This window comes from Nothoprocta perdicaria, unplaced genomic scaffold (genome assembly GCF_003342845.1).
Source record: "Nothoprocta perdicaria isolate Ctin4 unplaced genomic scaffold, notPer1 scaffold_319, whole genome shotgun sequence".
Taxonomy (NCBI): Eukaryota; Metazoa; Chordata; class Aves; order Tinamiformes; family Tinamidae; genus Nothoprocta; species Nothoprocta perdicaria.
Window position 1 is genome coordinate 304457 of NW_020455554.1, and position 16314 is coordinate 320770.

A 16314-nucleotide genomic window follows, 5' to 3' on the forward strand; every position below is an offset into this window, starting at 1 on the left:
CCTCTCGGCGGAGCCGCCGCGCGTTGTTACCGTTCAAAGCCGCAGCCCCGCCGCGGGCGCCGCTCGGGCGCGGGCCGCGCTGGCCCCGTGAGCGGCCCCGCGCAGCGGCTCTGGAGCGGGACGGTGCCGGGCAGCAGCGCCCTGACGAGCTACAGCCGAGAGGCTGTGAGCGGGGGCCCAGAGCAGCCGCGGCCGGGGGCCTTCTCCTGCAAGCCTGGAGCGTGAGGCGCCCGGCCCGCCATGGCTGCTCCCTCTGGGAAGGTGGTAATATAAATAATAACAGTTGTCACGGGCGGAAAAAAATCCAAGTCTCTGGACAAGGAAAGTCTCAGCCCCCTATCCTGGATGCAGATGGGCGCTTTGCAACCCAAGCGCGGCAGAGAACATGCAGGGACCCCGCGCATCTCATTCCCCTGGGGCTCTCCGTGATGCACGTGCAGAAAGCTGAGGGTGAAGGCAAAGAGAACGCCCAGCCTACGTTGCATCTGGGGATGGAGGCCACTGAAGGGGTTTGCGTGGTAACAGCTTACACACACACAACAGATTCTGCACTTGTCAGCACAAATCTCCATTTTATATCAAGTCTAGACTCCTTTCTAGCATCTCTTCAGAGGGGGAAAAAGGAGCATTTTGGGAGGTTTATAGTGCACTAAAATATACACCAAGAAACAGGTTCACAATGTAAAATCTTGGTAGTAACTCCAGGTTTGTTGGCATATTTTTTCTTTACCAAATGCTCTCTAGAGTACATAAAAACAGCAGAACAAGTAAGAGCCTTTAAGTGCCATTCAGGAAGAAGGCAGTCTTGTCTGGAGTACATTTCATCTGCTTTCACATCAACGTTCACAGAGTCTGCATTAGGAGCCAAAAAAATCCAGAATAATTACAGAATCAGGTACTCAGGACAGTTGGAACATTTTTTTTTTTCTTATGCAGTAATAAACATTTAAACATTTTTCATAACTGACATAGTATTTCATGTTAGAACTGGTGTCATAAGGAGTTTAAAACAAACTTTTTGCACTGAGCAATCTTTGCCTTTATGCCACTGAAAACAAACCTGGGGTGAACGCAGAGTTCGTTACCAGCAGCTATTCCTGCGGATAAACCCATTTTGCAGATAAGCTTGCCCTTTTTTCCACAACACAAGGGGCAATGGGTATAAGTTGGAACACAGGCAGTTCCATCTCCAGGTGAGGAGGAACTTCTTCACTGTGAGGGTGCCAGAGCCCTGAACAGGCTGCCCAGGGAGGTTGTGGAGTCTCCTTCTCTGGAGGTCTCCMAAACCCGCCTGGATGCCACCTTGTGCCACATGCTCTGGGTGTCCCTGCTGGAGCAGGATGGTTGGACTGGATGATCTCTAGAGGTCCCTTCCAACCTTGAACATTCTGTGTTTCTGTGAACACCAAGACACCATTCTGAACACCTCCTGCTGTTCAGAACGCAGCTTCTGCCCAAAGCAGCACGTCGGGAAACGGCTGCCGCCGCCTCCGCGCGCCGCAGCGCGGGCTCCGTTTCCAGTGGATTCTCTTGGTGCATTGGCTTCTTGTCACCTGCACAAACACTTCTTTTCTTGTTKCAAAATCATAAGTACAACTGCACGTTCAGATTATCTCACTTTTAGCTCGCACCATGCCTATCGAGGCCTTTGTTGCACACAAGATCTTAATTTTATCGTTACAATTCCTRTTCTTAGGCATCACCCCACGGCTGTGCCCCGAGTGGTGCCCGCGCTACAAACTTTTGCTGACACGCAGGGAAATGAGGCCCGATGCCCAGCAGGACGGCGCCGCACGCRGCAGCTGCTGCAAACACCCTCGCGCTGGGGGAAAAGCCGCAATCCCCGGCTTTCCGCTAAAAACAGGAGTTTTGCTGGTGTAARTTGCATCCAGTCCAGGACCGCTCTGCCCTTCACGCACTGGTGCTGCCCTGCTGGCAGTGCCCCAGGCCGCCTGTAGCTTCAATCCAACCTCCCGTTTTGCTTTCCGCCTGTTTTTCAGTTGTTGCAGACCCCAAAGCAGGGCGCCAAGTGCTTCGCCACAGCAAACAAGTACTCAGAAGGAACATTTCAAAAAAGTTTATTACATCAACGAACCAGCAAATACTATTTCAAACACAGCCACGCTATCTCTTTTTTTTTTTTCCCCTTAGATCTTAATTTAGCTGTATTCAATAGCAGTAAAAATGGGACTATAAAACATAGAGTGGAGATGTAATAATAGAGTTGAGATGCAATCTGAGGGTTTTTCAAATATTATGTTCTTTTTAGGTATTATAKCTAAAATGCAGCCAATTAGTGTAGACTTATGCTTTATAGCATGTTTAAATGTTATGTAATGCAAATAGATTTTACTCTAATACCAAATCTAATACCAAAAAAACAAAAAACAAAAAACCCACACTCATATTGCTCAGTATCTTGAATTGTAAATTGTGGGTTAAAATTTTATTTACGCCTCCCTTTTATAGACAAGGTGATGGCAATGGGATTTATGGAAGTGGTAATCAGCAGCATCAGATGGGATGAGTTAAGGAGATGCTAAGACTTTCTCTGCACTGGTTTTTCAGACCACCAGATATGTTTTTTTGTGTTCTGTTCAACCCCAAACAGTAACATTTGGTCTCAAGTGAAAACTCCACCTGAGCATCACATAGGCTTGAGATTTATTTCAGTGCTGAGGAGAAGCTTTTAAAGTTTTAACAATTTATGAATTGGTGTATATATATATATATATTATATATTGGTATATATCGGTATTGAATATGGTCTTGGAGAATTTTCCAATCCATAAGCTGCTTCCATAACACAGGAGGAACACAGCAGAGTTCCTTGGCTTTTGCTTGCTTTATTATTTTAACATCCAAGGAACTGTGGGGTTAGTTTACTCAATAGGAAACGAAACAGAAAAATTAATTTTAAACTGATTTACCAAAAAAATAAAAGCCCAGAGATTTGCAGACATAATAAAATTTATTTAAATTCCATGCATTAAGGTAGCTACAAGTGTAGTCATATGAAACTGAAGGACAATAACTTCTTCTGTCCGTACAATGTAGCTGTAAGTGAAATGAATGGGAGTTCCACAGTTACAAAGAAACAAACAAAACCAAAACAAAAACAAAAAAAAAAAAAAAGAAAAAAGAAAAGAAAAGATAAATCTGTTTCAATTTTGAGTTCTGTGAATTCAGATACAGCCCCTAGACTGTAAACTTTTGGGGGAGGAGATGGGCTCACCACAATTGTACAACCGAAAATGTACATTCTGAAGAAGCTCTGAAGATTCCTTTTAATAATTACGAGAAAAACTCTGGAAAATGAAATCAGCCTTCATCCTAATTGCTAGAATCAGGACAGCATTTGTACTTTCAAAGTGCAGCTAAATAGGGTTTCTTTATGCAGCTCCTTCAAGTTGTACTGAGCAAGCTTTATGTTGAACCAGTTTTGCTTTTAAATTTCTCAGCAAAACACCCCTGGTCCTCACAAGCTTCCATTGCTTTGATATGCAAAAATTTACAGACTGTGCTTGATTCTGACCCTCCCATATTTCAGTATGTGCAAACTCGTAGGGATTTAAATAGTCCTTCTCCCTCTCAGTTCAGACTGATCTTTAAAACAAGAAGGATTATCCAGCCCTCTAAATTAAAGACAGGGTGAACCGAGGAACTTGGATAACTGGCACTTTTTAATTGGCCCAGTTCTCCCACAAAAAATGTAGCTCTTATAAATACTAATAGGCACTATCGCCACAACTCTCTTATTTTTGCAGTTTCACCGATTTACTTGTTAGCATTTTCTGCAGTTAAGAATTTAATAACGCCGTATTTTAGAGAGACACAATATGTAGTTCCAGCCTTCAAGATCAACGTCCTGTGTCTAGTAAACATGTTAAGTCAACCTAAATAATCTGTATTAACAGATGTAAAAGCTAATGAAGGTGCCACATTTGCATGAATGTTTTTAATTTTAAGAATGCATTCAAAGGGAAGGGGCAAAACTAGTTCCTGTAATACAAACTTGGTTGAGTGCCTAATTGCCTCATTTAAAACTGTGTGTGTGGGGGGAGGCTGAGGAGTTTAGAAAAGCCCAGGTAACCAAATATCGAGGTTCCTGGGAAGTTAAAAAGCTAATGCAACTGCGTTACATCCAGATAAAAAACATTATTCAAAAGTAATTCAAATACCGAAAAAGATTTCAAATTGAATAGTTTATTAACATGGTGGTTGTCTTTGTAACATGTGCACACACACTCGCACACTCTGAATGATCTGCCTGGAAAAAAAGATGTCTTAATATATGCCTGGGGGAAATTAAACATTAAAAATCCTTTAGGTTTTCATAATTATAGGCAATTATGTCCACATCACTTACAAAGCTATTGCCGAATCTTTCCAAGGAAGCAGAATTTGGGAGAAAAAAAAATCTTTGGGGGGGGGTAAATTCAACAGTGGCATAGCAGAGCTCTCAATATGAGAAAGCTGACATAATGTGGACCTTTGCTGTGAAATTTGTCTTTGCAAAATATGGGGAGAAGTTTATCAATGGGCAGAAAAGAAGAAGGCGGTGTGAAGTAGGCTTTTGCAGAGTCGATTTTCCTCACAGTTTTGTGCGGGGTCATTGAGAAAAACGCTTAGTCCTTCTCCGGAACCAGTTTCAGAACTTTTCCAATTGCAATGGTCTTGCCTAAACCAAGGAGACAAACGCCAGTTAGACGGGTTGTTGGAAAGATGCCATAAGCCTCCCGAGAGGGTGAAAGCTCCCCCCAAAACACGGGCTCTCCAGGATATGCTAACTTCCACAAGGCAGCAAGTTGTGCCTCCCATCGCTAAAGCACTATGTGCTTTAAAAGATACAATAAATTCTTAAAAATTGCACTTGTGTATGATTATGTATTTTTATATATTCACACACACACAAAAAGTTATAGAAGCTACCTTTTCTTATCAAGATACATCTATTATTGTTATATAAGGTAATTTCATCTCCCATTTTTACAGCTTTTAAATGTGTTTTTATTTTCAGTGTGTCCCCAAAACGCTTAGGGATTTTTACCAGGAGAAACATAAATTACAGCACAACATACAACAGCCCCAATTTCCCTGACATACATTTTTCTAGTTCAACCTTTTGCTTCGCAGTGCATATTATCCCTCTAAAACATTCTCTGCTACTAGCCAAAAAGCACAAYGTACAATGACATTTTGCTTAGATTTCTTTATGGACTGTTACCTATATAACAACTTCCCACTGGATACTAGCTTTTGTATTGTACCTCATTGCCATGCAAGACTTTCTATTTCRAATAAGGGTATTTTTGCAGAAGTTACATTAATAATCAGTGACCAGTCTTACCCTCATCTCTTAAGGTAAAGCGCCCCATCTGAGGGAAGTCTTTGAATGTCTCAAGGCAGATAGTTCCTGCTGTCCTTAAACGGGCAATGCAGACTTGATCTTGTTTCACAAAACGGGGCCGTGTCTTACTTTTTTCTCCTGTTTTTTTGTCTACCAAGCAGATTAAGGCCTGAATAAGAAAAGAATAAATATCTGAGAGTGCTAGTTCTTTTCTCCTTTCTAAACAATAGGAAAGTGGTCTAGGAAAGAAGCAGTCGAAGCAAGAACTTTGCCATCTTAGTCACTCTACTTACGTACTGGGAGACCTCCTGCTCCCAGCACTGCCTATATTCAGATTATTCATATCATCATCTAAGAGATGCTTACTGTTATCTCAACTTCTTCAATACAGGTGTGGATGTGCAGCACAGCGTTATAACCTGGGCAGATAATGGATTTGTGCTCAATTATCACTATCTGCAAAGCAAGCAAAAAAATCAATATAAGAGGATTTCTTTCTCATTTTATTATAAAAGAATAATTGGAGAATAACCAAGCACAGATCTATATTAAAATGTACAGTTGAACAATATACCGACATCAAACAATTATTTTGGGGAAGGAAAGAAAAAAGATTTAGAGGTTTATAAAACTTAATGTAGCGGTTACATTCAGAACAAGTGACAGGTATTTTCAGAACAGGGATTGCTGACCCCGCAGTCACGGCGACGTAYGTTTTTGTCATTTATAGATACGATAACGAGGCAAAAATCTGAACTGAAACTTCAAACTACTGGCATTTTGACTAGTTGAAACATTGGTTGAAATCTATTTATATATTAAATATTCATTACTCTACCTGGGCATCAAATGTGCGTCCAGAATGACAGAGGTTGTTGGGATCACAGAGTATAAATCCCGGAAGGATTTCTTCCTCTTCAATTCCCTTCAGCCGGATCTTTAGATTTTCACCTGGGGCTACTGAATCAGTTTCTACATCATCAGAAAGGATTCCAAGAACTTCCACATTGTGCTTAAAGAAAACATAAGTAAAGTTTCCCAACRTGAATATTTTAATTTAATGAAATTGCTTTAATACAACATTATTTCAATACATAAATGCATTATAGTTTAAATCCATGCTATTCAGTTCTCCAAGCTTCAGGACACATAAAGCATCTTAATAACATAATAGAACTTCCATTATTCCAGGTACTAGAATATAACACAGCATATTTATTCAACAGATTTGAATTCATACAATTCTGTAACATATGTTCAATGGAGAGCAAATTTAAAACACATCCACTATGTCTACAAGTGAAGTCACTTTACAAAGATGAAAGAACAGACACATTATCTAAGGAGATGCAAACCACAATGTTATACAGACTCATTACATTCAAACTATTGCAGTCCGCATATTAATGGCATCTAGAAATCCTAGAAATACCAAATTCTTCAGTTTTCCTGGAGGGGATGATAAAAATTATATATAWAAAAAACTCTTTTAAAAAAATCTATGTCTATAAACAACTTCCGCTCACRTAAACAGATATATTTAAATATATTTTCTTGTTCCTATATACTCTAACCTCTCTTCTGGTTTTGTATCCTTACTCGTTTGTATCCTTATCTCGTTTGAAACTAATGGCAACAGACACCGTCATGTGTTGGGAGCTGCTGCCTTTCTCTTGCACCACCTTTCCACATCCTTCAGGACGGCCTAGTATTTCCAGACAGTGACTGACCGCGGGAACCCTTCGTCCCGGAGCAGCTCCGGCGCAAACAGCCTATCCAGCAAGTGCACACCCAGAAACAGCACCCGTGCAACACATGAAAGGACAGTTCTGCTCGGCTGAGCCATGGAGCTTGTTGCTACAGAATCATTTCTGTAACAATCCAGCTGTTTTCTAATATAGTCACACTTTTAATATATGTAAACCTTTAATAWATGTAAACCTTACCCTACCTTGTTTGGCATCATCACAAGCTGTTGTCCTTTGCAAATAGAGCCTGATTCCAGCTTCCCAAGGACCACAGTGCCCATGTCCTTCACAAAAATAATTACATAAAAGTTAAAATACATTTTTTTCTATACAGTCTGCTCTATTTACTATTTAATGCTAAATACGGTCATTTAACTCAAGTTAGTTAGTGCTGTTACACTTACTATTTGGGAAGCTGTTCTCATGAAAGATTACGGATTTTAAGAGCCTCATATAATGCCCAAGTGGTTTATTTCCCCCCCTCCACCGCATTATACAGTTTGGAAATGTCGATGACCCACCATATTAAAGGGGAACCCCCCCCCCAAAAAAAGTTCATTTATTGCTTTTTGAAAACAGACCATTCATCCCTTGAATCCTCTTATTTTGATGTGTACCTTATATTTATCCACGATTGGCAGCCTGATGGGTCCATCCACTGAACGGTTGAAGTTTGGCAGGTTATCCAGGTAGGGAATAAAGGGCAAGCCGCTGGAAGGGCAGCAGGCATCCACTTGAGTTAGGAGCAGCCGGGAGGCGCCGCCCGCCACATCCCAACACCCCATYCCAGCGTCCGCGCTCCCTCCTCGCAGGGACACCGGGAAGCACACACCGCTTCTAAGCGGTGCTATAATTCACACACRCAAAACCACTCTCCTTTTAAAAAGTCTGGCTAGACACACTTCATATGTTTTGGAAGTACCAAACATAAGGTAKTTCCAAACAGGATTTTCATTAATGGTTTAATTCCCGTGAACGATACTGGAAAATAAGGTAAGAATGGAGACAGGATTTGCAGCTCCTCATAATACGGCTTCAAGCAAACACTTCACATCCAACATTTCTTTTGCTTCCTGCCAACATACCCAGTGCAGCATCACTGGAAATTTCKAGTGTTGGCATTCAATCTCTCAAGCCAAAACCCGGTGAATACTGCAAATACTTTCATGGAGGCTTATGACTTTAATCTTCCACGGTTACTAAATGCTTTTACTTGGCTGATTACAGAGCTCCATGTTCGTGTTGTCCCGATTATATTCCCCCAAATACCTTAGCCACTAATTCTTGAACACAGCTACAGATAAAATCAAGCTGTACTTCTCCCCAGCTTCACTGTAGCACGGACTTTTATTAAACTATAACCATTATCCAATTTGTTGGGTTTAGGATACATACATATACCAAGGGCAAAATTCGGACTGTTCTTTAAGGTTTGCTCCAGTCAATCCTGAGCAGGGCATGAAATGAATATCTTTTTTGGGATTGAAGCCAACTTTCTTCAAGAACGGCACCAGCTTTTCTTTACATTCCTCRTATCTATAAAAATAACAAATGGATCAAGATAGATTTAAATTATTCCAGTATGGCATAACATTATGTTTAAATAAAAATACAAATCAATATAGTTTATTTAGTAGACTTTTCCCCCTCAGCCAGTTACAACTGAATTTGATGTTGTTGAAAAGTTTGGGGAAGGTTCAGACTGGACCAAGCCAGCCTCACTTGGCAGGCCTCCCCCTCCCAGAAATCCAGGGTGATGTTTTAAGGCTACACAAGCTCTCTCAGCTTCCTTAAAGTCCTTCATGATTTCTGAGGATGCAGCAAGTTGCTGTGGGGAGAAGCCCCCTGGGATGCAGCCAAGGGCACATGTATCTCAACAGCCAGGACAACTACGCGGCCAAACCCATTGGCAGTTTGGGGCTACAGTCTGCTTTAAGAACAGCACGAGGCATCACGAGCAAAATGAGGCAGATTCTCTCCAGAACAGTGTCTAACAAAGACCRGCGTGCGTGTGCGCAGCGAGGCCTGAGCACTGACCTATTTCCACTTTTACTGCATCTCTGCGTCCTGCCCCAGGCCGAGGCACACGAGCGTTCAGCAGCTACAGGTCACTTTGGGGATAATTCAAGGCAGAATATATGCACACCATGGCAATATTCATACGCTGTACACACACACACACACACACACACACACACACACACACAGAGTATCCTCCACAAACAGGGATCTCCCATTATTCCTGCGGAAAGAAAACTAGGGATCCTTCCCAGAAAGGACTGAGGTCTGCTTTTCAGCATCCACCTTGCAGGGAAAAGAAGCTAAACAACAAAATGTGAGTTCTGACACCTGGGAAAGTTAAATCCCTKAAGTAACATTTGGGCGTGAAGACAGAAAAGAACTATTTCTGTCCTTTTATATATATTTTTATGTATGTGTGTGTATATAAATATATGTGTGTGTATATATATATTTATAGGTATTTTCACCAGGTTAGGTCAAGGAAGACTCCTCCTTCCCAAACCAAATGCTCTCTAGAATCACTTAACATATTACTTGCTTATTCATTTCAGCTTATCATGAGAGAACAACTGCAAATTGCAAATAATGCAGGGCAGACACACGTAAGGCAAGCAARATAACGCTGTTCTCACCAAGCCCGGTCTAGGAGCTGAGTGGGAACACRGCCAAGCGCTCGAGAATTTGGCAAACCAAATTGCTGACAGCAGAGTCGCTTCCTTTCAGTTTCAGTACACKTAACGTTGCCAAGCCAACAATTAAGCTATGCAGGAACGTATGGATTTGTTAGATATGGCTGCATACGGCCCAGCAGAAACACTACGTCCTTTGGCAGTCAGTGTTTTGAAGCAATGTAGAACTAAAAGCTTAGTCAAGATGCATCGTGCTAGCGACTATACTGCTGTTTCTCCTGCAGTTTTGATAATCCCTGTCCTTAGTTCACTTATTTCACCAGAAAGGCGACTTTGGCATACAGTTACTCCAGTTCAGTATCACTTGATGAAGTTTTTTTAATAACAAAACTCACCGTTCATTACTCCAGTTTACGGTGGGATCATCCATTTTATTAATAAGAACTATTAAATGTTTTACACCTGCTGTTTTTGCTAACATGGCATGTTCTCTTGTTTGTCCACCTTTTTCAAATCCAGTTTCAAACTCTCCTTTTCTTGCAGAAATAACCTAATTAAAAATACATATTTAAAAACAGTTCTCTCAATACAGTGAACAGCACAGCCTTACTCAATAAATAACTTTGGGTATTCAAGATTGATACAAAGTTAGGAAGACATCTGGGCCTGACTTCAATACCACCCATCAGTTTCTGCACTGACATATAAAACTCACACAACTGCAAACAGCTTCATCAAGCTGTTAGCAGGAACTCCCAACTACTCGGCCTGCCAAACTTCATACAATTTGGGAAAAAAGAGGCAAGGGAGAGGGGAGAGAGAGAACATGTGATTTGTTCTCACCAGCACAGCCAGGTCAGCCTGCGAAGCGCCGCCGATCATATTGGGAACAAAGCTCTTGTGTCCCGGAGCATCTAGGATAGTGAAGTGTTTCTTCTCTGTTTCAAAATAGGCCCGTCCCACTTCTACTGTTTTACCTTTGTCTCGTTCTTCTTGGTTTGTGTCTAAGGCCCATGAGAGGTACCTACAAAAAACACACCCGAACAGTCAGGGTCTGCGTTCATTGTTAACAAGTTTGAAGATTTAGGTAATGTCAAAATAGCTTTTTCTTGCTCAAAGGTATTAACCCTGTTGGTGATACTGAGCTGAGGCATTTTTCAGGAATGATGCTGATCTCTTTAGGACACAGCGCCTATGTACAGGGAGCTGTTTCACCCAGGGCTAGCTATGCTTCTCCTGTAGCTTGAAGGGCACAATTCTAAGCATCTAYTTTCAATAACTAAGTTCTCCTTAAAATAAACTAAAAATGCCATCAGCTAYGGAACTGAGACTACCTGTAAAGTAGCAAAGACAGCACGAACAGGTTTGTAAACGCCTTTAAAAAATACAATTATCAGAGCACAATCAAATATAATAATTTCAGTCTCCAGTTTGTTTCACAGCCACTATCTCCTGACCTTCCAAACCCCTGGACCAGGTCATTGGACAGATCTGACTGTACGTTACTATTCTCAGTGGTTCTAAGACATTAATATTTTAAATGACAACACTGGTTTGGTGCCCGAATTTTTGGTCAGCAAGAAAAGCGGAATCCGATTAAGCAGGAGAATAACATTATCCTTAGGTCGACAAAAGAGCATTCTGCAAGCTGCTTGTATGGCCTTGCACAATATTATTTCCTTTATGAAAAGGAAACCAATATTTACAAAGGACATCTCAATCTTCATAGGGAGGGGAGGATGCATTTATATATATATATATAAAATTTATAATTTATAATATGTAATGTATAATTTTATATATATGCATACACACAGTTTTTTAATCATAAAGTAGAACTACTTGAATTTCAATCTATAAAGCAAGCTAACAACATCTTTGATGATGACAGAGATAAACATTCTATTTTCCGTCGCATATTGCGATGTATTTTAAAGAGCAAACACAACATTCAAGAAGTTAGTTCCTACAGTTCGCTCCCTGGAACAAAATAAAACAACAGMAAAATCTGTTTCCCAAGCTGGACAGGATTTTTGAGGAAGGCCACTACATATTTACTACGAAGATCAATTCCCACCAGGGGAGCGATGCCTGTCCGTGTGCGCCATCCCTTCCAGGCCTCTCCACGTGCTGCAGTTCGCCTAGCTCAGGTCAGTACCCGCGTCTCAGCCCCTCTGGTGCTGCTCTGCCTCTCCCAGTCCTGGCTGCTGCTTCTTCATGCCCCCTATTTCCCTGAACCCACCAAAACTAAAAAGCTTGGAGGAGGGAAACCAGCTTCTCAGAAGCTTTCGAGGGAGAAAGATAACAAACGGAGATATAAAAGATATCCATGCTGTACGCACACATTGAAACAACAACAAAACCACAAATCTCAAAGTCTCGCCACTCCTCAGCAGCATCTCGTTCACTGGGAGGAATCGGAGGACTTGGGACTTCATCTCATTTCTCATTCCAGGAGTTTTTCAGCCGCACCTATTCAGTCACTCTTTCCTTGCATCTCCTGAACTGACAATTCCCATCAGTCCTTACACAGCACAGAGGCTGCAGRTAACAGCTAAGAGACACAGATGGAGCAGTCCCCAAAGCTGCCAAGGAAAGTGCCTGCCTTGGAATCCCATTGTCAGACAAGTGGTAAAAGCACTGGAAGGAAAAGTTCTGCTTTCTAGGTGGAGAGGAAGCAGCAAAACCTGTTCCAGTGCGAATCATGTTGCTTTGTAGTGCTCTAGTTAAAGAAATTCTGCAAGAGAACAAAATAATCCGCCCTTTTGCTCTTTGCAAAGGCAAACCAGCAAGATGCAAGTGCTACAAAGATTAACAAATACATTTCCATTTTCCATCAGCACGTTAACAGCCAGCCACGTTATCGTTGACAATAAGGTTCATACCATGTTTCTCTGTTTTTTTCTTTAGCTTCTCTTTCGTATTTTTCAAGTGTTCTTTTATCAACCATTCCTGTCAAATACCTATGAAGAGGAAAAAAAAATAACAATTTTACATTAATTGCTTGAAGCTACTTCTCTGTTTAATCTGTAGTGATTGTGTAGCCATTATTTGGAAAACCAGTCTGATAGGAGCAGCCATACAATTTTCCACCCCACTGTTTGCAATGGGAAACGCCGCCGCCACCACTGAGGCAGAAGCAAGAGAAATGTGTTTTTCCAACTCCATTATAAAGTGCTCAACAGAGGCAAGCTTTGAAAGAGAAAGACATTTGTTATGCACGCCTTSGAGACTGAGGTATTACAGTTCAAAATTGAATAAAACTTGCGATGGGAGAATTTTATAAACACAAAAAGAAAGTATTCTTAAAAACATTTCTGACAACCATTGTTTTTAGGTAGAGCACAAAGTTAATACTTAAAAGGGGTCTTAAGATGTATCTTAAGATTTTAAAAGTGAGATGAGTGAGTAGTATACAGTTGTATAATTTCATGTTTCTTCTCAGCTACTTTTATCTGATAAGTCATCTCATTTATCATATTATCTATATTTATCATATATAATTATATAAAATTATTTTATATATATGTGTGTGTGTGTATATATATATATATATATATATATATAAAAAATAAGAGTCATCCACTTAGTCTACAAGGAGGACTTATAACAACAGTAAAAAAAATGGCTAACGGCAAAGGTGGTCCTGGGCCCTATTTTTCATTTTCTTACAACAAAAAGCGATATCCTCCAAAAATGGGAGCCTACAGGAACATTCCTTCATCAGGAACATGGCTACTTTGGACAGAAGGATCAAGAACAGGCCCTGTCCAGGGAGATACTCGAGACACATCAGAGAACAAAATGCTAATTTGTCCATGTGCAAACTCAAAGATTAAATGCACCGTGACAACTCCAGCATTCCCGTCCGGTAGAAACAAAACAAGACAAAAACGACATGACAAAGACCTCCCACTTTTTCTGAGAGTATTATTTTAAATTACAGCGATACTTGGCATCAGCAGGATAGCATTTATTTCTTCATGCTCTAAGTAACACTGCTTGTTTTGGACAAACCATCAGATCTAATAGAATTTCTTTATCATGTAAGATTATTGCAATTGCTAGAATCTTTTATTTTTTTAAATGAAATTAAGAGTTAACTACTCCATTTTTGCACTTTAAAATAAAATTATGCCCAACAATGCTAACAGCAGGAAATGAGCATATGTACGTGTGTGTGTGTGTGTGTGTGTGTGTGTGTGTGTATGTATTTAATTCTCACAAAATGGACAGTTTAAGCAAGGGTATTAAAAACAATGAAAATGGAGTTTTATGTTCTAAAAAAGGGATTTATTTTTTATTTTAATAATGCATATTTTTTGTAAAGTTATTTCCAATAAATGAAACTCCTGTAGAAATAAGATGCTGGTACTAAGGAGATCCAAAGACAAAGAATAACTAAACAAACAGGCAGAGTATGATTTTGTCATAAAAATATTCRCCTATAGTGATAACCACCCCCCAAAAATTACATATTTTACTTARTGTATTCTTAAGTCACAAGACAGAACACCAACAAATCAGAATCTTGTTGAAAAGTTTCCTTACATTATTTGTCCTCCAATAGTTGATTTGCCAGCATCTAAAAAAAGCAAAACACACATGCATATGTAAATAGTTTTATCAATCACAGATAAAAAGAAAAATCTAGAAAAAAAAGCAATTAGGAACAAGGTCATAAAAGTTATTTCCAATGATATATTTTCTACTTGCTGTGTAATCTAACTTTAAGCTGTCTGAAGCCCCTCTGAGCTTGTTGTGAAAGATTTTCCACAGGTATGCGATCAAGGAAATTATATTGAGTTTTGAACACCCTGTTTTCATACTTAAAAGCTCGGTGTTACCCTAACAACAACAAAAATCTAAGTTACGATGCAGCAGGACTGGGGGTTCCTCGTGTCCAGGGACTGCTACAAAAGCCCCTTCCCTGCTCCCTGCAGCCTCGACCCGACTTGCACGGGCTGCTCTTTGAGCAGGGCAAGTGCCTGCACGGACCAGCCCTACGTGACAGCGCTTGCAGGTGACACATTAGAGATGGGAAAACACAGCTCTCGCTCCTAGCCCGATTCAGGAGCCCTGCTGTACTTTGACACCACTTATGATTTTTCTTTTGAAGCCTTTTTAAACTATTCTGTTGGGACGTCAGGCTACAAATGCTTAGCTTCTAATGCTGGATTAGCTTCACTTATTGTTTGCAGACCACAAACAATATCTACAACATTTGGAAGAAGGTTTTCAACAATTTATAAGAGTCACTTGAAAAATATTTAAACCAGACAAAAATAAGAGGACTATTTTCTGATTTTATCCTTTGGACCATCAACCCAGATACACAACAGATATTCAAAAATCATGAACACTGGCATTCTGATAGGCAAGCGAAGATAGGCCCTCTATTCCTTCCTCAATAATAATAATTTTTCCCCTGAGCAGCTTCATTGGGATGAAATGCTGCTATTAACCTCAAGTCAGGATGAATACTTACATCCAAAGAGAGAATAGGATTAATTTCTAATAATCCCAGCTCTAGACAATACAATACAGCAAACATCCAATTCTTTGATGCCCATTTACAACTTACCTACGTGCCCGATGAATACTACATTTACATGTTCTTTTTTAGGAGCACCTGGCGGTGCTACCACAGATTTCGGTTTTGGTATTTCCTCCTCCTCTTCCATCATTTCCTGAGCACCTTCTTCAGCGGGACCTGCATCCCCCGCTGGACCACCAAGCTCTGCTTCACTTGTTTCTTCTTTGTGGTCCCATGACTCTTCAGGGGACATTTCTGTCTCGCCATTTTCCACTAGAAATTAACCAAGCAAATACAGTCAGAAAGATCAAGAAGATAAAAAAAAGCAACAAGCAAGGTTTCCCCTGTCCTCGAGAGTCACAGGATCTCAGCTATGGAGCCTGACACTGGCTCCTTACAAGAGGAGGCAACTGCTGCTCGTTTCCAAACTGGTTATTCCTGGGAGTTGTCAAACTAGCCCGGGCACTGACATCAGAAAACTGAATCACAGGGACTTCCATTTTAAACAAAGAAACAATTTTAGAGCGGAGAACAAGTCTGAAAATTGACTCAATCATCATGCTAGTCTGAAACCACAGATAGATAAGCATCGTCATGTTTTTTGAAGGAAAAAGGACCTCAAAAGCCACAAAAATTACAACCAGAAGGATACAACTTCCACATTCTGCTTGTTCATATTATTGATCACTTAGAGTTCTTTTGTTAATCAACATTTCACACATATGAATGAGACTATTTTGTAATATGAAATATCTTTTGAAGGAAGCACAGACKCTTGCTTACTCTTCAAACAATACATTTGTACCTGCCTTTGCACCCTATTAGTCGATTACCTCTTTTCTAGAGACAAAGGGAAAACTGGTAACAACAACAAAATTTGTAGACTYAGTAAGGCTTTCTTCAGCTTAGTTTACAATGAATCAGCAAAAGCCTGAGATTAGTGTTTTATAGCAGTATTACAGGGAAGTGGAGCAATTCTCATCTTACCAACAGATTCTGAAATTTCCATGTTAACAGCAGCATTTGAAC

At 40.4% G+C, this 16314-nt stretch overlaps 2 protein-coding genes across 2 annotated transcripts in view; both read right to left on the bottom strand.

Annotated features, from left to right (window-relative positions):
- RSL1D1 (ribosomal L1 domain containing 1) overlaps positions 1–1634 on the bottom strand; it is a 5527-nt gene extending 3893 nt beyond the window's left edge. Inside the window, exons 1-2 of the mRNA XM_026042972.1 lie at positions 1619–1634; positions 731–852 (exon numbers count right to left, since the gene is read on the bottom strand). Coding sequence (XP_025898757.1) covers positions 731–852; positions 1619–1634 — 138 coding nt within the window. The remainder of the gene's footprint in view (positions 1–730; positions 853–1618) is intronic.
- A 1318-nt stretch (positions 1635–2952) lies between these two features.
- On the bottom strand, positions 2953–16314 carry GSPT1 (G1 to S phase transition 1). The gene is made up of 13 exons (XM_026042952.1): positions 16273–16314; positions 15334–15558; positions 14301–14334; positions 12635–12712; positions 10593–10773; positions 10145–10299; positions 8494–8634; positions 7716–7809; positions 7302–7382; positions 6189–6362; positions 5717–5806; positions 5351–5519; positions 2953–4681 (listed from the first exon to the last, which is right to left on the bottom strand). Exons 1-13 carry the CDS (start codon positions 16292–16294, stop codon positions 4629–4631), a joined length of 1497 nt encoding a protein of 498 aa, XP_025898737.1. The 5' UTR covers positions 16295–16314; the 3' UTR covers positions 2953–4628.